The sequence below is a fragment of the Periplaneta americana genome, chromosome 10 (assembly GCF_040183065.1).
Source record: "Periplaneta americana isolate PAMFEO1 chromosome 10, P.americana_PAMFEO1_priV1, whole genome shotgun sequence".
NCBI classification, from domain to species: domain Eukaryota; kingdom Metazoa; phylum Arthropoda; class Insecta; order Blattodea; family Blattidae; genus Periplaneta; species Periplaneta americana.
In genome coordinates, this window is record NC_091126.1 from 7,860,117 (window position 1) to 7,885,728 (window position 25,612).

Below are 25,612 nucleotides of genomic sequence, written 5' to 3' on the forward strand. Positions count from 1 at the left end.
AGCGGGGCAGGAGAGGGAAGGATGTTCTATGAAGCCGGTAAAATACATTTGCTTGCTTAGAGTGATCTGTACTTACAGTAATTTTGCGTTCTGTGAAGACATATTTATGCAATGACCGGTAGTAATACGAGATGCAACAAGATTATATGCGCCTTCTAGACTCGAGATTGCTGGTTCGATCCCGGCCGAGGTCGATGGCATTTAAGTGTGTGTAAATGCGACAAGCTCATGTCATAGATTTACTGGCATGTAAAAGGACTCCTGCAGGACAAAATTCGGGCACATCGGCGATGCTGATATAACCTCTGCAGTTGCGAGCATCGTTAAATAAACCATAATTTAATTTTAATATAGCGTACACAGTAAGGAGAGGGAGATAATAAGGTCAGTGGTTGTTTGTTGCGATCAAGAGGCAAAAGAGAAATGTCTTTCTTACTTACTTACGACTTTTAAGAAACCCGAAGGTTCATTGCCGCCCTCACATAAGCCCGCCATAGGTCCCTATCCTGAGAAAGATTAATCCAGTCTCTACAGTAATCATATCCCACCTCCTTCAAATCCATTTTAATATTACCCTCCCATCAATGTCTCGGCTTCCCCAAAGGTATTTTCCCTCCAGCATCCCAACTAACAGTCTATATATATTTCTGGATTCGCCCATATGTGCTACATGCCCTACCCACCTCAAACGTTTGGATTTAATGTTTCTAATTATGCCAGGTGAAGAATAAAATGCGTCCAGTTCTGCGTTGTGTAACTTTCTCTACTCTCCTGTAACTTCACCCCTGTTAGCCCCAAATATTTTCCTAAGCACCTTATTCTCAAACACCCTTAACCTCTGTTTCTCTCTCAAAGTGAGAGTCCAAGTTTCACAACCATACAGAACAACCGATACTGTTTTATATACTGTATTCCGACTTTCAGTTTTTTGAGAGCTAACTGGATGACAAAAGCTTCTCAACCTAATAATAGCAGGCACTTCCCCTATTTATTCTGGTTTTAATTTCCTCCGAGTGTCATTTAACGTATCTCTTTATTTGCTTCAAGTGTTTTCCCTAATAATTTATGGATTTTATAATACGTCTAGAAGACACCAGCAGTGATGACTATGATGATGATGATGATGATGATGATGATGATGATGGTGATAATGAAGAAGGGAGGAGGAGGAGGAGGAAGAGGAGGAAGAAGAATAAGAAGAAGAAGAAGAAGAAGAATATTGATAATGACTGTATGTGAAAGTGAACTTTTTGGAAACCCAACAACACAGACCTGTGCTTCTAGTTAAAGACTTCATGCATCTCTTACCATCAGTAGCTCACGGCCAGATACGAATATTGTAATAATTGGAGTTGTGATCATACTGTATAGCACACAGAAGAAGAAAAATATAATTTATTTATGTTTGTTATTTTGTGAAACCATATACTTTCACCTACCATATCCAATAGAATGCACTGAAATTAAATACCGAATGATGTTTTTGTAACTGTATGTACAACTGCTGCAGCGACGGTCAGGAGCCAGCAGATAGCTACAGGGCAACGAGAGACACTAGGGAACCCAGGTGCCTAGATAAGTTGCACGGACAATATAATATCGTTCTGAATTAAGGGAAAAGAAGTTCGCGGGTGTAGCTGCAGTTTGAACTTTCTTCATTGCCGGTGAAAAATTTATTTCACAAAGTCTTCAGGTGACCAAAAAAGAAAGGGACAAGAAGACTTTACCTGCTGGCTGGTGTTGTCATAAATGGCTAAGTCAACTTAAATTAATCTATTTTAGCTCATGGAAGTTGGGATAGATACCTATTGCATAGGCTTGCCAACCATCCCGTATTTCCTGGGACAGTCCCAATTTCGACCATTGCATCCCACATCCCGAAATAATTTGCACATGCATCAAAATGTCCCAATTTCATGGCATATTAGACATTTACAGCTGATTTTCGTTCCTATTATATTGTTGGATTTAGTCTGGATCGCACAATCTCATACAGGCATGCTTCCATTATGTGACGAAATGGAGAAATGACTGTAGTATGAATGTTCAAAACAAAAATTTAATTCTCGTTAATGTGTCAACAGTAACGGGTGCAATGATCATAATACACAAGTTAGGGCAGGTTTGATCACAACCTATAGGTACTTACTGAATATCTATCCTCTGAGCTCATCTTATGCACTTTGACCTTAGTTCGCATCATTCAGTATTATGTCCACTTTGTTCCACTTGATGTGTCATTCATTGGTTTCGGTGGAAAAATGGAGAAAAAAAAATACGACCACTTCTACGATAGACATAGATATCAACAGGGTCAACAACAAAGACTTGCCAAATACCGCAGGCCCTCAAGTGTGATAAGATCTGATAGCTCTGGTGATAAATCACGTAAATGTCTCTCGCCCGTGTGCACCATTCTCGATTAAAATTTGACCATGGTTAAGTCGGCACTTGACCATCTTCAACGCCAATTTGCGGAGTATCAATCTCGATCAAAGTTAAACGAGTTGATGATGATCAAATTTGATCACGGGTGTGGGACCAATTATCTTGAATTGAACATGGTCAAGTCGAGAAAACCAAAATGGCGGCACGATTTGACGTACTTGATGGAATTGAAGATGAAATGATGTATCTTGAACACGCAAATCACTGCGGAAGTAACAGATTTGGTGTTATTGTGGAAAGAGTAAGTTTGTAGATGAATAATAAAAATGTTCTTTTTTCTCAAAATAGACTAATGTTTTATATATGTTTCTGCTTTGGAAGATCGGGACTTCACTTGAGGACAAAATTTTGTTAACATAATAATAAAGTAGTTATTCTATGCCGGTAATAATATAGCAAAACTAAACGACCATTTTGTAGAATGCGAGATTATCACTTATTAGCTATAGATTTCCCGTTTGAAATTATTAGGACCTACATGACGTTTTGGACAATTAGGCTTTTACGCTTGAATTAAGAGAAATTACACGGATACCTTCCTTTCCCTCTTACTCCAAAATTCCAACCTTGTGAACACAAAATAAATGGATAAATTTCAGAACAAGGATACTTTCCTTTCCCTCTTACTCCAAAATTCCAACCTTGTGCACACAAAATAAATTGGCACTAAAAACTTCCTTTTCGTATGCATGATGATGCGTATTCGACATTCACAGACGAATTTTTTTTTTTTTAAATAATTGTTAGCGAGGTATCCGTATACTGAAATTTTCCCAAATAAATTATTGACACTGAAATGTGTCTTTTCATAAGCAAGATGATGAGCATTCGACAAACACATACAAATCTGCTTTTTTAGTAGCCTATTTCAAGATAATTGTCAGTGAGGTATCCGTATACTGAAATTTTCCCAATTATTATCAATAATATGAAATAACCACTGTATAAATTACGTTACAAATTATGTGGAATTATGTAAACACGTATAACTCATGTGAATTGTGAGGTTAAATCCAACCAGGTAGCCTGCTTTTCTCTTAGAGAACTTCAGTCAGTACTTTTATTCTGTAATATGGATGCATAATTGCTGACGAGTTCTAAAGGAATTCCCACTTCGAACTGTGAGAAGTTCGGTGCTCTTTTCTTTTTTTCTTCCATGATTATTGAAACTTGTTATTTGAAAACTGGGAGGATGTTTGAAAGCAGTCCGACAAACAAAAACGAAGCGATAATTGACAGAGTGCGTTCGTTCGCTGTTTTATACGCGGTTACCTAGCGCTCAGATGATTCTTCTTAAGCGAGCGTACCGTCAGCTGACGGTACTGAGTTGATCGAGGGAAAATGTCGGTGCACCGCATCTTTAACTTGATCATTGTCAAGAATTAACCATGTTTCCGTGATTGCTGATAAATGGGCTAGATGATCGAGAATGGTGCACACGGCCATCTGTGTTTTCCAAGAAGAGTGGTTGGAATCTTTTGTGTAGGTAGGTTAGGTTAGGTTAGGTTAGGTTAGGTTAGTTTGGGTTAGTTCTGGTTATGTTAAGTTTGTTTAGTTTATATTAGGTTATTAATTATATCAAAATGATGATTCCTAGTTTCCAACGAATTAACATATCTTTTTCAACTTGTTTTGTGGTCATTTTGGTAAGTTTTTGTAATTTTTTTTACATATAAAATGAGGTGTATAAATACATTTGCAATACAAAACATAGGTGGTTCCCATTTAAAAACCGAAAGTTGACTAATATCTAGAAAACTATTTCATGTACAAAAAATACATTACTTAGATCAGATGTCCCCTCCGATGTAATTTAACTTGTAATTGTCAGTATAACTTTTGTGTATATATAAAAGTAGGCTACTATTGTTGAATATGTGGATTGATAGGTGGAAACAATTAGTGCAATAAAATTGTCAGTAATGTTTGTGTCCCTAATTTTTACATACAGAAGTTGGCAAGCCTACTATTGCATGGTACTGCATGAATAAGGGATAAATAAATTAGTGGATTTTTTTTAGAACAGGATTGGTTTTTTCCATTTCCGGCAAAGAATTGATTTCATGGCTCTTATATTCTTCAGATAAACAAGAAAGCAGGAGATGAGAAGAGTTGCCTGGTCAGTCAAGTGTAATTTTGCCACCTGTATGATTTAAGAAACTTTTCTTGTCCCTTTCTTTTCTGTTCACCTAAAGCTGAAGGTGGAACCAAATTCTGAAACGTTGAATATTGTTTCATCTCTTCTGAATAACACAACATTGCTTTTTCAGGTCACAATTGTACTGACACATTGTCACCTCTTCAGCTTCAAGATATTTTATACAAAAGAATAAAAAATTCCAAGAGAGTCAATGAATTCAATGTAGATTTCAACTGATGGTTAATATTTTCAATGGTAAAATAAAATATTACTCACAAGACATATAAAAACTCACAAAGTAACTGGATTAATAATTATATCCCCAAGTGTATAATTGTGAAGTTTTAACGATTTAATGAAAATAATGTTCTTGTATTTAAAAAATAAGGAATATATCCTTTTATGTGCTTTTGATAACTACAAAAGCACTAGAATTATTTATATCTTAAATAAAAATGCTACTTATATTTAAACATTACTTATATTTCACGTTGTGGAATTTGGTTCCACTTTGGAGACATATCTGAAAAGTGCAAAAAATAATGTATAATTCATATTTTAAACCAGTATTGACATATGCAGCAGAAACTTGGACTATGACAAAAAAAAAAAAAAACAGAGCAGAATTCAGGTGACAGAGAAAAAATTTCTTAGAAGTAGAGTACAGAAAACCTGAAGAAGCAGAGTTAAAAATTACGATATAAGAAATACTTTGGGAACTGCAAAATTGCAAGATATATATTGGAGATATATTAGGTCGTTTGCGCATGTTATGAGGATAAGTAAAGAGAAATTACCAAAGAAAGACCTTAAGCAATAAAATTGTGGTTCATGTATCATATTGAATTACAAATGTGTTTATGTCTAATTCGCAAAATGTTTCTGGCCCCTAATACAGTGCTGCTTAGCAATGAAAGAAGTAAATCAGTGACTCTCCTTAAGAGACAGAAGTCAATGAAGTAATCCAAAAGTGTTCCCTTTTTCGATGGCATCATTCATTCATTCATTCATTTATTCAGTGTTCTGCCCAAGGGCAGGTCTTTCACTGCAAACCCAGCTTTCTCCAATCTTTCCTATTTTCTGTCTTCCTCTTAGTCTCCACATATGAACATATATCTTAATGTCGTTTATCATTTGATATCTTCTTCTGCTCCGAACTCTTCTCCCGTTCAACATTCCTTCCAGTGTATCCTTCAGTAGGTAGTTTCTTCTCGGCCAGTGACCCAACCAATTCCTTTTCCTCTTCCTGATCAGTTTCAGCATCATTCTTTCTTCACCCACTCTTTCCAACACGGTTTCATTTCTTTCTGTCTGTCCATTCTTCTCCATATCCACATTTCAAATGCTTCTATTTGCTTCTCTTCACTTCGTCGTAATGTCTTTGTTACTGTCTCAATGGCATCATCATCATAAATGACTCGACAGCCCAGTGTGGGTCCTGGCCTTCCCCAGAATCTTCTTCTATTCCTCCCTATTAAGAGTCTTGTCCTCCCAGTTCCTTTCTCTAATCAGTTTAATGTCTTGGCAGATACTGTCTTCCCATTTCAATCGAGGCCTTCCAACTCTTCTTGCCCTCTGGTTTTGTTCTAAAAATTCTTCCTGTAATTCTGTCATTATTCATTCGTATTATGTGCCCTGCCCATTTTAGTCTATTAAGTTTAATGAACTTAACTATAACTGGCCCCTTGTACAACTGATATAATTAAAAACTGTACCACCTTCTCCATTGATCTTCTTCCACAGCCCCAAAAAGCATCTAGGAATTCTTCTCTCAAACATACCCAGTCTTCCTTCATCAGAGCTAGTAAAAGTCCAGGTTTCAGAGGCATATGCCACCAATGGTCTTATAAGTGATTTGTAAATTTATAATTTAGTATTTCTTGAAATTAAGTGTGATTACAATTGTTTCCTGAGTCCAAAGAAACATTTAATTGCAAGAGGATCCTTTGTTTAACCTCAATACTAGTGTTTTTCGGTGGAATGTCATTCTTAAACCGAACCACATTGTTCATCATTAAATCATAATTAAATTACTGAAATCATTTTAACAGTCGACATTCCATATAATGTACCGGTATGTTCTTTTGCAGGCCGTTGTAATTCAACTTAAAACTTAATTTAACAATGGTACCGTAGTCAGGTTCTTCAATTCAAATGGACTACCAAAACCATATCGTGATGTGTAATTTTTATTCCATTCGATCTTGTACCATCTGAGAATTGAATACCTTCATACACATGATTATATGGCAATGAATTATAGGAAATAAATACATTAAATCTGTGTACTTCATTCGTAATATTTACGGTATGTTTTATGTATAAGAAATGTTATCAAATGAAATACGTTCTATACAACAGACGATATTTTATGAAATTAAAATACTGTAAAACTATATACACTTTAAGGTGTAGTGTGCTTTATGCACATCATATTTCTTCAAGACATACAATGATGTACTACAAAGGTTCAGATGTAATTCACTAAAAAAACATGGACGATTTACACAATATTCCGACCAGAATGAAGGTACCATATATTCATAACAGTCCCTCCCACATGAATATAATATTGCACTCAGAAGTTTACCTCAGTATTATTTCACTGGATTTGGAGATCCTACTTCAAAATAAAGACGTCAAAATGGTCTGCTTGTGCAATGTTATATTTTGGTAATTTTCTATATTCTATATATTAAACTTTCGAAGTTTGCAACAGTCATTCTAATACCAATTACTACTGGTAAGAGAAACAAATCACTTTCAATCTACAACACACGTCATATGACAGTTTAAACTTTGTACTTTGCCATGCAAGTATGTATTAAACAATCACATAACCCAAAGTGAAATAAAGCTACATTTACAGATGGCACAAAATGAATGGCAAGTTTTCAGAAAGATCTCCAATTTCTCTACATTCTTTTCTCTCCCCGTATCTCTCTCTTCTACCTCTTCCTTTGTGGCCACACCCATGTTTTAATAGCAAATGTTATAGAACATTTAAACATATCATGTCTCCTTAAAACCATAAAAAGAATTCATTTAAAGTATTAAAGAAATATGTGATATATCGGTATTTACTATAGGCTACTCTGCCTGTCGCAGTCCCATTTTTGCTAACCTGTTCAGACTTGTCACTCTGGAAATAGCATTTCCATTTTTAACATGAAACAGAGCTCTTGCTCGAGTGGAAACTTCCAATCAGATATTAAACATTTTCCCTGGTGTCAAGAATAAGAGGCTAGGCATAAAATGAGTTTTAGACAATAACTATGTAATTCAAATATAACTATAAAACTAATCAGAGTCTTTTTCCAAGGAAGTCTTTCTCCTAAGAACCTTAGAGTTGAGAACAGTCGTTCTCTTAATGCTAGTGATGGTAGTTCTCTTTACCATCCTATGTTTAAATATATTAGTGCCAGTTTCCAAGTCTTTGTGCATTAATTTCTCTCGTAACCTAAGCTTAGGCAAAACCAATTTCTTGCCTAAAGGTTCTAGGCTCTCCTCTATCATTGTATCTGGATTAGATACAATGGCAGAGAAAGTCTGCAACGAAGAGTCTGAGAACTTACTGGACGGGAATGGGGACGGTGACAGGGTGACCACGGAGGTGTCTTCCATTGCTGACTCACCCTTTGGACGACAAATAGCCTTGGATAAACGGGGCGATTGCTTCTCCCGGCTGCTGCTGAGAGCGCGTTTTCCCCTTATGCGATCGTCCTTCTTGCATTCAGATGATGTTGGGATGCTCCCTCGGGCTGGAGCGGCAGTGGTAGATGGTGATCTATGTCGCCGTCCCCCCACCGTTACATTGGAACTTGTCTTCACCTCTTCCACAGCAGAGTCTTGTTTGCGTAAACCATTACTCCTTCTTGGACGAGGACAGCTCCTGCTGCGGAAATCATTCTTCACAAGAACTGGTGCTTGATTCGCAATGGATGGTAATTTGGTTAGTCATCTGATAAAAGCTGTTTTATAACTCCGGGAGGAAGAGGTTCGAGCACTGTAAAGGAACATAAAGGTGAAATAAGTTGAAATATTCAGAGTAAATGAAGAGTGAGAACACCGTTTAGTAGGAAAACCACAGATATTCCAAACTACGACCAACAGCATGCTACATAGAACGAGCAAAAGCATGTAAGGGTCATTGATACTCAAAGTTAGTTGGCTTTAGCAAACCAAATGTTCTTATTACAGAGCAAAAGTGCATGCCTTTTAGTCAGAGCACAAGCACGGACGCACTTGCTCACTCACTCACTCACTTGTAAGTATGTATGGTAAGTTAATTAAATCAGCTAAAACTGAAACTAAATAATTATCACACGAAAACATTATTAACAACCACAAAGAAACACACATGGATGAAGATAATTTGAGATCCATTACGTATTTAACCAACATACCACTCTACAATTAAAATGACAAAAATATTTGCCACAGCATACCATTACATCATAAAATTAATGTAATATTGTACAAGTCATATCATGTAATTGTTGTTATTTATCATAATCTTAAAACAGAGTCCAAAACAATGAAATTAAGATAAGGTGAAGATAATGGGATAGGACTGGTAGTACTCGGAGAAAACACGCACCACAGTTATTTTCAAAAGACAAAAATTTACAGAAAAGTGAACAATTTTCAGTGCTCACATCTGACATTATACAAAATAGTTCTTTTCAATTGTGAGGGTTCTCTGTCCTAGCATTCTCAATGGTTATTGCAGAGCTGTGTGGTCGACCCTCACTTTCCTGTGCACGTGCTTTTCACTGATGAAGCCTGTTTCACTAGAGATGGGATGCTTAATATTCGGAATAGTCATATGGGCCGATGCACTACAGGTGTGAGGAGTTGCAGTGAACATGTGGGTGTGCACAGTCAATGATTATATAACAGGCCCATATCTTCTTTTCTCCCACACCACTTAATTGCAGCAGTGTACTGTTTTTTTGAGAGACAACCCCCTAAATTACTGAAACATGTTCCACTTGATGTTTGTAAACACACGTGGGTTCAATATGACAGGGCCCCAGCTCATTTTACATATCCTGCTCGTGAATAACTTAATTAGACATTCCCTGAAAAATGGGTAGGAACAGGAGGTCCTGTTTTTTGGGCAACTCATTTGCCCGATCTGCCCCACTTGATTTTTTTCTTTTGCGGGGATGTAAAGACTTGTCTACTAGAAACCTGTAGATAATGAAGTGGACTTCCTGGCAAGAATCCTAGCTGCCTGTGACATCGTTAGAATGACGCCAGGAATATTAGACTGAATACGACAGAGCTCATTGCGACATTGTCATGTCTGCACTCAAGCTGGAGAGGGGGGGGCACCAGCTGAAACAACTGTCGTAAATGTAGCCTTCGTAGCTTGAAGATAACGTAGGTAATGTAATTAAATCTACAAAGATCTTCAAGTTTCCTTATTTCACTTTAACAGGCATCCCAAAATAGTTTCGGTTTATAACTTTCCACTGAAATTTCTCATCTCAAATTGATGCTTTTGTCCTTCCTCATCATTACTGAAAGCTCCTACATCACCACGGAAACACCCTTTACATCCCACTATGCTGACAACATAGGCCTAGTATTTATCTCAGAAAATGGCAAGCTGCAAAAACTTTTATACCAATTTCCCATGAGCTGTGGAAAATATGGACTGAAGACTTCTTATAAGAAAACAAAAACAATGGCAATAAGTAAATGACCTTTATGGTAAAACCTGGAACTGGATAATAAAATAACAGAACAAGTGATGACTTTCCACGCACAAGAATAATTCCAAGTGCAGAAACACTACAAAATGAAACAAAAAACAGATCCTAAAGCAGATAAAGTCTCTGTTACTTAAATAACACGATCTGGAGAAACTAGTACTTACACCAAGAGCTAAATGTGAGAATATATAAAAATCATAATTAAGCTTATCCTCAACTCACGCATTAGAAACAAAAGCTGACTCATCCAAGACTAAAGAAGTTTTTGAAACAAGAGAGATGAAAATGTTAAGACAAATAAGTTGCGACACGAATAGGTCATGTAAGAAATCAATCACTAAGAAGGCAGTGGAGCACACTCATACTAAAAATAGTAAACTGACACACACACACAAACACAAAAAAACCACACACACGCATGCACGCACACACAAGGACGAGTGAAATGGTCATGTATAAAATCAAGAATGGACGAATGTGAGAATTATAATAGATGGAGGCCCTATGAAAAGAGGAGCCATGAAATCCCCCTCAAAAAAGGTGGAACAACTGTATTTCGAAAGAAAAAAAAAAACAAAACAAAAACAAATGTTCATATCCTAACATATGAGGAAGAATTACTTCTAATGGCCACTGAAAATTTAGTATTAACCACCGCACATAAAAATACGCATTAGGAAGGTGGATCTTACTGTTGACTAATGGTCGTCAGTTGTACACTACATTATGAACCAGTAAAGCAAAATTCTAAATGAGAAAGGTGAATATATCTGAAGTCTCATTATAAACTACAAGACTAGACGGCATTTCGGAAGGCGGTCAGCTGCTACATGCGCCGCAGCATTTCTGGCATGTGATGTCACAAACTTGTACAGTAGAACCAATCAGAATCAGTCTATAACAAGTACTTCCAGAGTTCGTTTGTTCACATGTACATTGAATAAGTAAAACTAACATTTACTGTGTATGTGTAAGATAAATAAATGGAAGAAGAGACTGTAAAAAGACAAATATTGCACAGGCAGGCACGGAAAATAGTGTTTAAGGTGTATAATCATTTTAAAAACATTGACGAGCAGAATGCTGCTGGCCATCTTGATGCTGGCTGCAACAATGCCAACGTGCAAGAAACAACTGTAGAAGCATGTGGTGTGGATTGAGAAACGTGCAAAGAATATTGTTAGTGAAGGAAAGAGGGTTTGGTGTCAAGCTTACAGTAATCAATGGCTAAGGACATTATTGTCTTTTGATAATTTAAATTCTCTCCTGTGCTATTTGTATTGCACATGCTCGTGAAGTACGCTGTGGCAATGTTGTACGCTGGCTTGCCCTGTCTATCTGTCTCTCTCGACACAAACGCTAGCAGACTACCGCCTTCTGAATTGCCATCGACTCTAATATACTTACTTCTAGATGCAGATTTTAGCAAACAGGAAAATAATATTAGAAAACATTGCAATATATGCCACTTTATCTTATGTAAATATGTAAAATTAAACACATATACAGTATCTAATTAAATTGTACAAGGTTTAAATAAAGTCAAATCTTACTTTTCGGATTGTGTGCAATAAAAATCAAATTGTTTAATTTACTGATGTTCGAGAAAAACAAATTTAAAAAATGTAATATCATCTGCAATATGATGTACAAAGCGTGTGCGCACATGCACATGCGCATGCACACACGGCGTCACTGATGACTCATCTTACAGGAAATGTGGGGTGGATGTTGAGTTATCACCAGGGTTCAGAATTTCAGAATTTTTTTAAGGACCATGTTAGCCTTTCTGTATAAGAAAAATAGCCTCTTTATATATATATATATATATATATATATAGATAAAGCGTCGTAAAATAACCCAATAAAAAAAAAATTTATATATATATAAATTATAACACACAATTCCTTATTACACAAAATAATGGAAAACAGGACAACTCCTCTTTTACCGATCAGTGAACTGAAATATAGCCTATTACACTTTTTTAAACTAAATATGTTGATTACAATATAGGACAAGTAACATTTTCAAATTTTCTGGCGCTAATCTTTTTCTATTGTCTGTCAACAATGCTTTGTATGCTGAAAATATCCTTTCAACAGCCCAGAATGTCGTGGAAGCAAACTTCATCATTACCATAGATGTTAGAACCCAACAGACTCTCAATTTAAATGAAAAATAAAAGGGGACAAAAATTAAATTGCTTTGAAAATAATTGTAGATATAAGTAAAATCTCATGATCAGCATAAATACTGAATGATTGGAAGAGAAAAGTTCAATTGTGGACTGGGACTTAAACTCAGGTCTGTCAGGTTTAAGTGCTGGTATTTTAACCATAGAGCTATCCAGGTTTAACTCCCAGTCCAGGAATTTTCTCTCTCAATTATTGAAACTAGTCAAGAGAAGGCTTAGTCTGAAAGCTAATATTTACTTAATTATTTATTGCATAGTCTACTTACTTTCTTTTGACAAGTCTGACAGAAGATTTTTTCACCATCTGTTGTGAAATTAGAATCATCACCTATCCATTTCTGACGTAAATTTGCCTGTGATTCTGCAAATTTCGGCATGTCTAAACTATAAATGTGCCAAGATGTAACAACTTAATCAAACGAACATCACCTGTGAAATGACAGTGAAGAACTAAATGAATAATTTTATTGTACAAGTGTAGCTTGATTCCAGATTATGTTTGATGCAACAATGTATATGTTACTTACTTACAAATGGTTTTTAGAGAACCCAGAGGTTCATTGCCACAGTCACATAAGTCCACCATGGGAGCAAGATTAATCCAGTCCCTACCATCATATCCCACCTCATTCAAATCCATTTTAATATTATCCTCACATCTACATCTTGGCAATATAAGTAAAAATCAAGGTTTTCATTTTCTAAAATGTTAATTTTATTTTGCCTATTTTTATTTTTTTCATTTTTATTGCCTATTTCTCACATTTAAAATGCTTTTCTTGCCTGCTATTTTTGCCAAAATAAATGCCTGAACTCCAGGGCTCTATGAAGTTTGACGTATGATCCTAATAGTGCTGTTAATTCTTACTGCATGCAATCATTGCACATCCTTGACCCCCGAGGTCTTTAATTTCAGCATGGTACCATACATAATGGACGGAAGTTTCATGTAGACCTATATTAATGTAACAGCTGAATTTGTGTCAAAATACTTAACCATGTTGCAGAATGTGTGGTACCGATATGCTGCCTATCAAGTCGTACTGTCTTTCCAACTCCTGCATATGAAGTTCAATGAAACAAATGAAGTCCCCTCTTTAGTGTAAACACTTTATTTCATTCTCCTGTTTATAGTAATGGTTACTTGTGAGTTAGTTTCTCCTTGAAACACATCATTTTCTTGGTTACAAATTCGGTTTTAAAAACAGTTCTGATCAAGCACGTACTTTAAACTTATCAATTTATTTCTATCTGCTAAAACAAGATTCCCATATCACTACTAAAATTTCTTCAAGCTTAATCTCATCATAACTAGATTTAGGCACATGAGTTTCTTATTTGCTGTATATGATATCAACTGATTCAGTTACGAAAGCCAGCTATAACGGCTGGGGGGATCATCATGCTAACCACTTGATGCCTCCATTCTAGTTGGATAGTCGTCCACCTCTGTTTCAGCATGTGGACATGAGGCTAGCAGCTGGATGGTTGGTCTAGGCTCTTAAAGGGCTGAAGTGTCAAGGATTATTATTATTATTATTATTATTATTATTATTATTATTATTATTAATAATAATAATAATATCAACTGAACTACAAGTTTTAACCCTATGTTCATGAAAGTGTAGGAAAACAATGTTCTTAATGATGAAATCAGTAAGAACTTACAATTTCTGACTACAGAAATGCACACCTAAAATAAAGCACGAACTCCAATAACAAAATAATTAATATCAATAATCTGAATCAGGCACCAGAAATGACTGAGGTTGACAATGCTAATGTTATGTGTGTAACAACTGAGAAAAGTCCCCATGTCTGGTAAATTGGGACAAATTTACTAGAAGTTAGCCTGCTTCTTCCTCTACAGATGTTAATTATCGCTGATTTGCGTATGTATAGCCGCATGGAAAGTGTTCATGTGTTACAGACGCAGAAGTGAGGGCAGTTAATTGCTACATGCATTGTAGACTCGTGGACATTTATGAAAATTATGTGATGTTAGTGCAGATGACTCGGACATGGTGTCAAATGTATACTGAAAAATGAACAAACACCTGTGACAATTTTGAGCTGGTAGTTCTATGACTACCGATAATGATGTGAGAACTAAAGCAGTCAATGAAGTCAAGAAAGAAGACAGAGCAATTAAAGTAGCCAAAACAGTCAACATGTCAATTCTGTCTGGTTACTCAATCATCCATAACACTCTGGGCTACCATAAAGTTATGTTACATTGGATTCCACAGAAAGCCACTCCTGAACATCGAACCAAGCAAACGAGTGAAGTCTTCAACATCTAATGGAAATGTCTTTCCCCATTGTGTCATGATGGTTGATGAGAGTTTGGTGCACCATTACACAATCTCAGTCTCCCATCAAAGAAAAGTTCACACTGACTCACTCCATGGAAAAAAATCATGATTGTTGTTTCGTGGCACGTCAAAGGCATTTCTTCTTCTTGATGTTGTGGAAGAAAGATCAGTGATAAATCCCACAGAATATTAAGAATTTCAAAGCGCATGAACTCTTCACCACAGGTGATATGCAGAGAAGTAGTTTAACAATGTATGTAATATTCACTACAAAACTATCATATGCAAATAAGTTTTTGTCAATTCATCAGCCCTGCGATACTTAAGCTGTGTGCCCACTTACGTGAGGCGAAGCAACGTGATGCGACAAGAATTTCTTCCGTCAGGGAAACTTACATGTATTCATATGGAAGCCCGCCTACTGGAGCGGCACAAGGCAAGGTGAAGCTAAGATTGTCGCTGGACACATCTAAGGAGCAACCAGGCAATATCACTTCCCGTCACCTCACTGCAATGTGCAGGGGTAGGAGAAGTGAAGACACAAATTTTCATCCTCATCACGATTTGGACACTTTTGAGTCTTCATCAGGTGACCTCCTTCTACATTGTCGCTCGGTATCCTCGTTATTTCATGCATTAATTTATTGTTATTTAGTATGTAATACACATGCAAACTGTGTCCGGCCTGGAAGATCATACATTCACTGCATAGTGTGCCAGCTCTACATCATGTGTTCACATTGTGAGGGGATACACTTCCCATATATATCAGACTTAAATTGATCGAGAAATGTTCTTGAGTTTTTTACAAGCAATATTGAATATCGAATACTGTCTAAATAACGTTAATACACCTGCTTGAACCTGTCCTATAGGACAAATATTTAGAAACCATTGGTTAAGTAGTTATATTTTCCTGTTTGAACTTGATCTAAAATATTTTTTATAACCTATCTGTGACCAAAATACATTTTATGACCCATCTTAGGACTATACATTATTACGGTCTCATACTAAAATAATGTGCATGAGGAGGACGTTTATAGCAGTGCCATAAAGGAATCCCTTATTACTGTGACAATTTTGCAACAGGCAATTGTTCATCACTACAGACCTTGTATTATATCTCTGCCTCTGTGCAATCACGTCTGCGATATTGAGAAGGAAGATAACGGAAATTCGAAATGCTTTTTAATACTCTCATGCCCATGACTAAGATAAGCTATTTGAAATTTGCGGGTGAGTGACTGGTAGAGATATAATAAAAGAACTGTAACAATCAAGAGTTTGTGGTTGGTGAAGAGTCTTGTAAACACATCTATTATAAAAGTTTCAATTTTTCTTGGTTTTGTTGGTCTTAAAACGTTTACAATAGATTAGACGTGCTTTCCTCTTGTCAAGAAATACATTTCTACAGCATTTCAACATTGAGTAAAAAGGGGTTTAAATTTGACCCTCATGCACTAAAATACAACTCCAAGGGGAAATGTATTTATAATATGATACAATTTTTTAACAATACCCCCAATCACATATTAACAGACTGATCAGCCTTACAGTCTTTAAAGGCAACAATTTTGATCAATTTCACTATGCTGCCATCTAAGAATTCACTGCAGAAGAATTCACGTTATAACTCTCATTTGAATTGCATGGAGCAAATGTACTTCCATCTAGGGGTCATTCCCAATCGACAGTGGTGATCCTGGTAGTTGTTCTCTTTACATGTTACTGTTTTTAACAAGGGGATGGTTAATCTGATCAGGGACAATAATGATTTGAGATGTTTGTCCTTGTAAAAAATATGTTCTTTTTAACAAACTAAATTGCTGTGAGAGTTATTAGAACTCTTTATTTGTGTGGATGCACCTGTTTCACGAGGGCATGGCTTCACCTAGTGTCGACTTGCCGCGCTCCAGTGGGCGGACAACCCAAAAATGAATCTTCTCTTAGCTTCACTTCACCTCACCGAAGTGGGTGCCAAGCTTTACTTACTGTACACTCTTCATAAGAAGTCAAGTAGCTAGCAGTTTTCTTGCTTAAATGCAGACGTTCATAATGTGATCATTATATTAAATCATCTTTTTATCAATTTCAATTTTCTTCTTTGTTATTACATCCTATATTTCGCTATATATTCTGTTCTGCTAATAAACAGAGGTAATACATTTGCTTAACTTCACAAGTATCCACCCTGAGTTCATTTAATACACATGGAAGTAAATTTCAGTCAACGAATTCATAGACAGAAAAAAATAACACCTTAATAAAGCAGTAAATAGAAATTAACACTTGTGAAACGATTTAAATAAAAATAATAATGCATTATTATCATACTTCAATAAAGATACCACAGTGTAACCATTTACTCACATTTGAAGGAAAGTGGTCAAATGTTTTGTGACATGTAGTAATGTATGTAACATGTAGGCTACGTTTCTGGCGATTTAGTGCATTAATGCACAGAACACAATATTAGAATTATTATTTTCATAACTCACATTTTACTGGCTGCAAGAATATAAAAAGAATTTCTTGGATTCGTTTCCTTAAATATAATCAACACCAGTACTCTCATGCAAAGCAACATTCAGAACGACCAAGCACGTGCAGTAAGGTTTTGAATATGAAGGTAGACACCATATCCTTACAAGCCTACCTCACATAATCACAGAGAAGTGCAGGGAGAACGAAATGAACTTACTGGCGAACAGTATGATATCTGGTGACTCTGTCTGCACTGCGCAATGTCATCCCCAAACCAGATGATGAGGAAGGGCTACTTGAGGTTGCGGGCGTAGCTTTCACCGTAGCACGGGTAACTGGTCTTGTGGGATGGGTTAGGTTAACTTTGCTGATGTTAAGTGAACGATTTGATCCATACATTGAGTTTAGAAGCCAGGTATTTCTAAGAAAGAGAGAGAGAAAGAGAAAGGCACTGAAGGAACGATTCATTTGTTTCATTAATAGGAACAGAGAAATAAGGCTATATGCACAGCATACACACATCACTGTTCCATCCTTTTCCATAGATATCTGTATCACTTCGGAGTACACATGGATAGAGGAACTATGACTAAATGCTGAATGCACGAATTCTCTTACATTACATATATTAATAAAAGTAACCATTAGGAAAGATCCTCGATCACTTTACAGACGAGTTAACCACTGATGTTGAGAGTAAGGTGAAGCATCTGTAAGATGAAATTTACAGGAGCTACGAAGATAGAGCTCTCGAAGTCGGCATTCGAAGGAGATGTAATAAGCACCAAGCCCCAGTTGTCTCTGTGAAAAATTCGGCACTCAGTTTTATAGAAGGCTAAATGGTTGGGTCCTAGAGTGACGAAAGAAAAATTAAACTTCCAGCTAGGATTAAATCTCAGGCTGAGTGGGACATTAATTACAGAATGTATGTATGTCTCCATAATTTAGCACAAAGTAGTTAACTTTATTCATTTCCAGCACATAATAAATTAGTGCTCCCCACTTGGCTGAAATTTTGTCTCCTTGTGTGCGTCATATTTCTGTTAGTCAAAAGTGTTTCAATTGCATGGGAGGAAGGTTACAGCCTCCCACATTTGTTATAAATTACCGTATATACGTGAATACTCCGCGCCATCGAATAATCTGTGCATCCTAATTTTAAGAGAGAAAGTTGAAAAAGTGGGAAAATCTGAAAGAATAGAACACAGAAACTCCATCCACTATCTCCTCAACTAGGAAGTAGGGGTTTAGGGTGGGTTGACACTTAGCAGAAAAAAAGGAACTGAAAACGTCATCTAGGAAGCAAAAATAGGATTCCGTTCTGTGTCTCCCTTCTTCTCTCCTCTCTCTCCATCTCACAGTGGGATTAGATCCGTCGAAGTTCCCTATCGAACACACGCAGTGGGTAACGAGTAACATTTTAGATCGCACATCCATGGCAGCAAATGCTGAAAAGGGAAAAATGGACCCACTTATGTTCAATGGGGAGATAACGTCTGTGAGTGAGGCGAATTTGGGTCTCCAACAGTTACTTTTACAGGTGAGTGTTGTGTTATGCTAAGTACGGTCATTTTAAATTTGTTATTGATGTAATTGTTACCATGTAAGGGCTGTCGAATGCACACCTAATTTTTTCGGAAGTGAAATAGTTAATACATGTAATTTTTACCACGTGAGTGTCGATTGCACATTTAATTTTGGCGGAATTGAGCTACTTAATATGTGTAATTTTTACCACGCGAGTGTCGAATGCACAGCGAATTTTGCTGGGCATTAAGTTTGTTAGAGTGAGCCGCCAGGGCGGAGGGTAGACAGAGAGAGCAGCTGTGAGAGTGGGGATAAGTTTCGCTACCACTGTTCTGTTCTTTCAGATTTAGCCAAAAAGTGTTTGAGGCGAAGCTGTACCAACCTTATTTCAAATAATGCGCGCACTCCAGTTTTGTCTCGCTAAATTCCGAAAAGAATATGCGTGGAGTATTTGCATATATACAGTATTATGTACTGATCATCTCAAATTGATTGATTCATTCTTTATTTTCCTGCAGATTATATTTTCAGGGATGATCAAATTTATAATGTAATTGTCACTGCACATGCCTTTATTATAATATTTTTCATAGTAAGAGAATACCGGTACAATTCTAATTGGTGGTTTTGGTCATTGATTAGTTCCTGGGTAATATTATTAGTCTCTTGCTCTTAAGTTTAGTAACAGGTTTCCTGTCTCAAATTCTCTAAACTAGCTAGTCAAACGTCCCAATTTAGGACACTCAGAACTTGCTCTCATTCTCTCCCACCAGTGTTCCGTCAATAAGGTACCAAAACACAGCTGTTTTCATGGATATGAAAGCATTGTTAGCTAGTACAATTAGCAGTGCTTTGTTAGATGGCATTTCACACAATTTGATCAAGTAGCTTCAACAAACTGTATAGACAGATTCCTGAAGGCAGATCAGGCCACATAGTTTAATCCTGGCGAATATATTTTTATGTGGGTTGCAAGGAGTAGAGAAGTGCATGCCATAATTTCTCCTACTCAAACGCCATCCTCACCTTTCCGTGGTGCAACCTGTTTTTAACAAACGAGGCTCTAGGAACTGAGTCACAGCAGTATAATTGTTCCATCAACAATGGAGGCAATGTCATTTCAGCACGCTGACCTGCCATGGCATGTATAAGCATCCCCTAAATGGTGAAGAGAGGCTATGACTGGTGGAAATGTCTGACAATCCTCACAGCTAAGCCATATGGATCCGCTAACCAACGGCAGGTGTGGTCCTCCAAACAGTCAGGGGGTTGCGTGTAGGTAATATTATCGCCGTAACATTAAAATATGGTGCCTACATTAAAATGGTTATACATTTTACTGCATCACTTTTCTACATTGGACAGCATGGCTTAATTTCCAAGAACTCAGCATTGGTTAAGAACATATTTTTATGTATGATAACCTATGTGCATCTCTGTATGTAGATATCTTTTCATGTCACGTATGTTTCAATGACATTTACTGCGCAATATCAGAGATAAATGATCGCAGCCATTAACACTGACATTTGCATTCGCAAACTTAGACCCCATCAATCACGTGAAGTTCCAATTTGTATTTGTTAATATTTTCCTGAACTAGATTAAACAAAACTAATGCATCTTCTCATAGAACAGCATCTTTGAAAAGTGACAGACGAAACAATTCTGCTTTAAACTTTTCAAGAAATACGTCACCATGTTATAACCTTCAACAAAGTACCGAAATTATATTTACTTGAAATACTGTCAAAGAGCGTGTAGAATCTTTATATAAAATATTACCTGATTGGGTTTTTCCGAGGTTTCCCCAACCAAAAGGCAAATGCCGGGTAATATTTTGGTGAATCCTTGTACCTCACCTCATCTCACTACATCTCGCCAAAATATTGTAAAAAATTGCACAAAATTGTAAAAATTGTAGAAAATTACTAAATTGTAAAACTGTAAAAATTTGTAAAAATTGTAATTGTAATATTGTAAAATTTTGACTTCTTCCACATCTTAAAGCTTCATTGCTCATGTAAGATCTATGGAATAAAATAAATGTATGAATTAAGTTATGTGCCGTAATAGTGGAGATAATGAAATACTTCTTTCTGTGCAAACTGAACTTCAAGCTGTACCAAGTTCCATCATACTGGTACAAAATCACTGTGCAACAGATTTAATAATATTCTGAAATGTAAATATCAAAGTGTAGTAAATTACTAACATTTATAGTCCTACAACAATGTTCCTGAAGGTGTTAATGCAAAGTCTGATACAACAAGAGTTGTCTGTCAAAGTGCCTAAGGTAGTTTATAGCTAAAACTATTTCACAATATATCGAACTTCATTGTTTCTAAAAACTAAAAACTGAACATATTTTCGTAATATGTGCCTCACAATGAGTCACAATCATACTGAATACACTCCATGTCACACAGGAATAATAGAAATGTTAATTTTTCACTCAGTCATGACACTGTTTCTGTAATATTTATAATTGTGGGTGTAAAGGGGCCAGTAAACAAACACTGCACCCACATACGATGTAATCATGAAATCGTTGACATATCAGCAGACTCTGCAATTCAGGATTGTTTATTTATGGATACTATCTAGTTTTGATCATCTGATATTATCCACTGTTCAAAATGCCAATATATCAGTCTTTTACAGTGTGGCAGAAGCAATGGCCTCATTTCACTAGCCTGTTACAAGCAGGAATTCAGTGGAATGAAGGTGTATCTAAGTGCATATTTTGCATCCCTCTTATTATTACAGAGATGATAAGAACGCACAAGCACACTGGATATCTTTACTTCACACCCAAACCTCATATCGTTTATATTCACACACAAATAATGTTGCTTCTGCTTGCAGAATGTCATAAAATCTGATTGTTCATAGTGTTTTGGTAGTACTGTAGTAATTTTATAGACAATCTATACAAAATGTATAATGATCTTCAAAACGAATGTCGTGAAATCTGAACAATCCGAATTACTTAGTGATTCTGAGTGACACGCTCAACTGAAATTTCTTATATTCAGCTTCTACACTATTCATGGATAATATCTGCCACACGTATCTGAGACATTCCACTTCACAATGACAGTTGAATCTTTTATTCTCGAGCACATTGGATTGTGGTTAACCAAATTAAGTTGAAACATCCAAACATGCTTTTTTAATTTTACGAGAGCAGTATTTGCATCAGTATGCCACTCCTTAGGCATGGTAGGCCATGACAAAGGCATTCCCCATAATCGACCAACATTCAAACCATCGATCACATTCCTGGGTTCCAAACTCAGTTCTTCCTCAATACCATCTAAGCTGTGGTGTTGACTTCAAAATATTTTTTCAGAAGCAAGATAGATGTAAACTTTATAACCTACATATGACAATAAAATCATGCATAAAGATATTGTGACAGCGACGTGAGATTCGAACTCACGACCAGCGTCCCGCAAGAAAGCAGATCGCGCGGAGCACTTTGGGATGGTGCGATGCGAAGAGGGGAAAGGGCCAACGCGGCGAGAGAGTGGAGAGAGAGTGCGCGCGCATCTGGTGCTGGTAGAGAGGAGAGGGCTCGGGATTTTTCTGGAGTGCCATCTCTAGAGACGCGTGGAACCTTCGAGGCTACGTCGCTGTGGTTATAAATTACGGACGCGAAGGAACGACAGCAGTTTTCCAGAGTTTTCAGTTGATTAGTCAGCCAGTCAGTGAGAAAGCCAGAGCAAGCAAGCCAGTCTTGTGTACCGGAGTTCGACTCGAGTGTGCGTCCGCATCTGCGTCAGCATCCGAAGGCCTGAGTTCAAGTGCAGTGGACCGCAGTTGGAGGGACCTGAGTTCGAGTGCAGTGGACCGCAGTTGGAGGGACCCGAGTTCGAGTACAGTGAACTGTCTCTGAAGGTCTGTGGTTCGAGATACTGTGAACTCGAGTGACTGAGATAGAAGAACTGTGAACTGAGAACTGGTAGTTCTGATTTGTAAATAGTGCTTTGTAAATATTAGTTAAGAGTAACAGTTCATTGTTGTGCGTAATAGTCCAAGTAAATTGTCATTGTCGTCGGTGGAGTGCTATAACGAATACTGTGTTGAGTGAAGATCCAATTGTTGACGAGAGCGTTTAAGGTGAATTGTAGAAAGGAATTACTGTTGTGACGAATAAATTACATTGTTGTTACTAATAAAATTCACAATATACTGGTACCTATTATAACGAAAAATCGAAGAGAAATTCGCTGCATTCTACCCATTCAAGCTCCATATGGCTCATGGATAACAGTAAGAACTAACAAAAATATTTAAAGAGAACTTTACTGAAATTAATATATATATATATATATATTTACACATTAATGGGAGAAAAGTACAATGATAAAAAATTGCATCACAATAAGTTCTCTAAAGCTATGTCCGCTTCCTTTGTTGACTTCTTGATATGAAATCATCTGCCATCTGCTTCAGATCTAGCACCTTACTAGACTCCTTCTGGAAATCCAGAATGCTCATAGAACATTATCTCAGCTGCCTTATGATTGAACACAAGTACGTTCAGTTTTTAAGACATGACAAAAACCTCTTCTGCTGTTGATATTGACACAGGAAGTTGCTTGAAGTTTTCTGACAATGCTCTCTATGTTTCCAAGAACTTTTCCTTATTCTGTAGCATATGATGAATTCCTCATCATTTTCTAAGAATTGTACAATTAATTCCTTGTTTGCATCATTTCCAAGTAGAAAATATTCAACTTTCAGCAGGGATCTGAAAGAATCGGTTTCAAATTGCAAAACAAAACAATTGACAATCCTATCTATGATTTCAAAGAACAAATTCCTGTGCCTTTCCTCCACTGAATCAAATTGTTCTGCTGAACTGTCTTCAGAGTCATTTCATTTAGAAATCTTTCTTCTCCTGGGCCACATGAGTAAATGAACTTTTGCAGGCTTGTTTTCTCCATAACTGAATGCTTTCAGGGTCATGAACATTCTATGAGCTTTTTTTTTTTTTGCAGAGCACAATTCACAGAATATATCTGGCCAAATAGTTTGACAAGAACAGTAAGAGTAAAGAAATAATCAAAGGAAAGCATTAGTCTTAAAATATGACAGCTTTAAATGCCGATTCAGTTGAACCACTTTCTGAAATATACATAAAAAAAACTCCACTAAAAGATTGTATAATTTGAAAGGATAGACGGAAGTAACACACGTATATCCGGTTGCCTATCTTTCAGGACAATGGTCGGAGATGAGATGGTCCTTTGTTTTGTTTGTTTTGTTTTGAATATTTTCGTTTGCACTCCATTATGCACACAAGCAATATTGGCTGCTCCATCAAAACATTTATTTCTAAAATTTGTGCTGGACAAACCAAGCGAGCAAGTATGTCACATGTAATACATATAATATATGAGGGATTCACAACCAGAGTGGACCAAGTCCTTCTGGAATAATTTTGAGAAATTGAGTCTTAAAGTTCCTGGCTCATGCTTAGAAACCTTAACCTTCCATAAGAAATGCTGTCCTCTGTGGAGTAACAAATGAGTTATGGACTTGGTTTGTTATAGCAATGAATAAATCTAAGTTTTCTTCATCTGAGATTGTATTAATCCACAAACTGACTACTAGTGGACTTGGTCCACTCTGGTTGTGAGCCGCCCATATATATACCACCTTCAGAGTGAAATGTACAAGAAAAGTAAGCATCTTTTACATGGATTCGCAGCTCGTTTTACGTATTGTTATGTATGGACGCACAAGAACACAATGATAAAACTTTCGACAGTGAAATGTATCATGGATTAAGTCTATACACTACTGCTGTCCACCACTGTGGAGTAATGGCTACATGCCTGACCATGAAACAAGTGGGCTCGGCTTCAAGTCCTGGTTGGAACAAGTTACCTGGTTGAGGTTTTTTCAGGGGTTTTCCCTCAACCAATTGAAGCAGAATTGCTGGGCAACTTTTGGTGCTGGACCCTGGACTCATTTCGCTGGCAATATCACCTTCATCTCATTCAGGTGCTATATAACCTTAGCAGCTGATAAAGCTTCGTAAAATAACCAATTGAAAAACACTGTTGCTTGGTTTATCAGCTACAGCACTAGCCACACACAACTATATTTAGATCTATATCGTAATATATTTACGTCAGATATGTAGCTGTAGTTCTGTAGTGTATTTATGCAAACATAACACAACAGAATTGAAGAGCAGGATCAATATTGCTGTTTGTAAATGATAAGTGTTCAGATGAAATTAATTTGTGCAATGTAACTTAATTAGGTGGAAAATTTCATTGGTTTGTAGTTTTTATATTATATGCCCAAGTTACACATGCAGATTAAACAAATTCTAGTCAGAAGAATAATTTAAATCTCTACTCATTTTAGTATATTCTCACAAGAAACACACACAGTATTCAAATCAATTTTACTAGCCATTATCAAATAACGTAATTTTTCACACTGCTTTTAAATCACACCTCTGCTAATTTCAAGGGAAAAGGAAAACCTTTTATTCTGCAGTAATGCATGTTTCACACCATAGGCAAACACTTCCATGCATTCAACCCAAAGACTGCTATACTGTCATTGTTCAATGCTCATACAATAAAACTAGTTATGTGAAACACCTCAGTGAAGTACTGTATCTCCATATTACGTATATAGGTACTATTCAAACAACTTTTTTCCAAACCTGTTAAATTTTATTTTATTTTATTACATATTGCTGAATTCGCCAGTCTGACCAGGTTTCGTGCTATTAGAAAGAAA

The 25,612-nt window shown here is 36.6% G+C and overlaps 1 protein-coding gene across 2 annotated transcripts in view; it reads right to left on the reverse strand.

Moving 5' to 3' along the window:
* Positions 1-5,961: 5,961 nt before the first annotated feature.
* LOC138707406 (dual specificity protein phosphatase CDC14AB-like) overlaps positions 5,962-25,612 on the reverse strand; it is a 140,675-nt gene continuing 121,024 nt past the window's right edge. Inside the window, exons 12-13 of one of the 2 annotated variants that reach the window (XM_069836788.1) lie at positions 17,529-17,732; positions 5,962-8,594 (exon numbers count right to left, since the gene is read on the reverse strand). In XM_069836788.1, coding sequence (XP_069692889.1) covers positions 8,546-8,594; positions 17,529-17,732 — 253 coding nt within the window. In that variant the 3' untranslated portion in view covers positions 5,962-8,545. The remainder of the gene's footprint in view (positions 8,595-17,528; positions 17,733-25,612) is intronic. The other variant, XM_069836789.1, reaches the window with a different exon arrangement.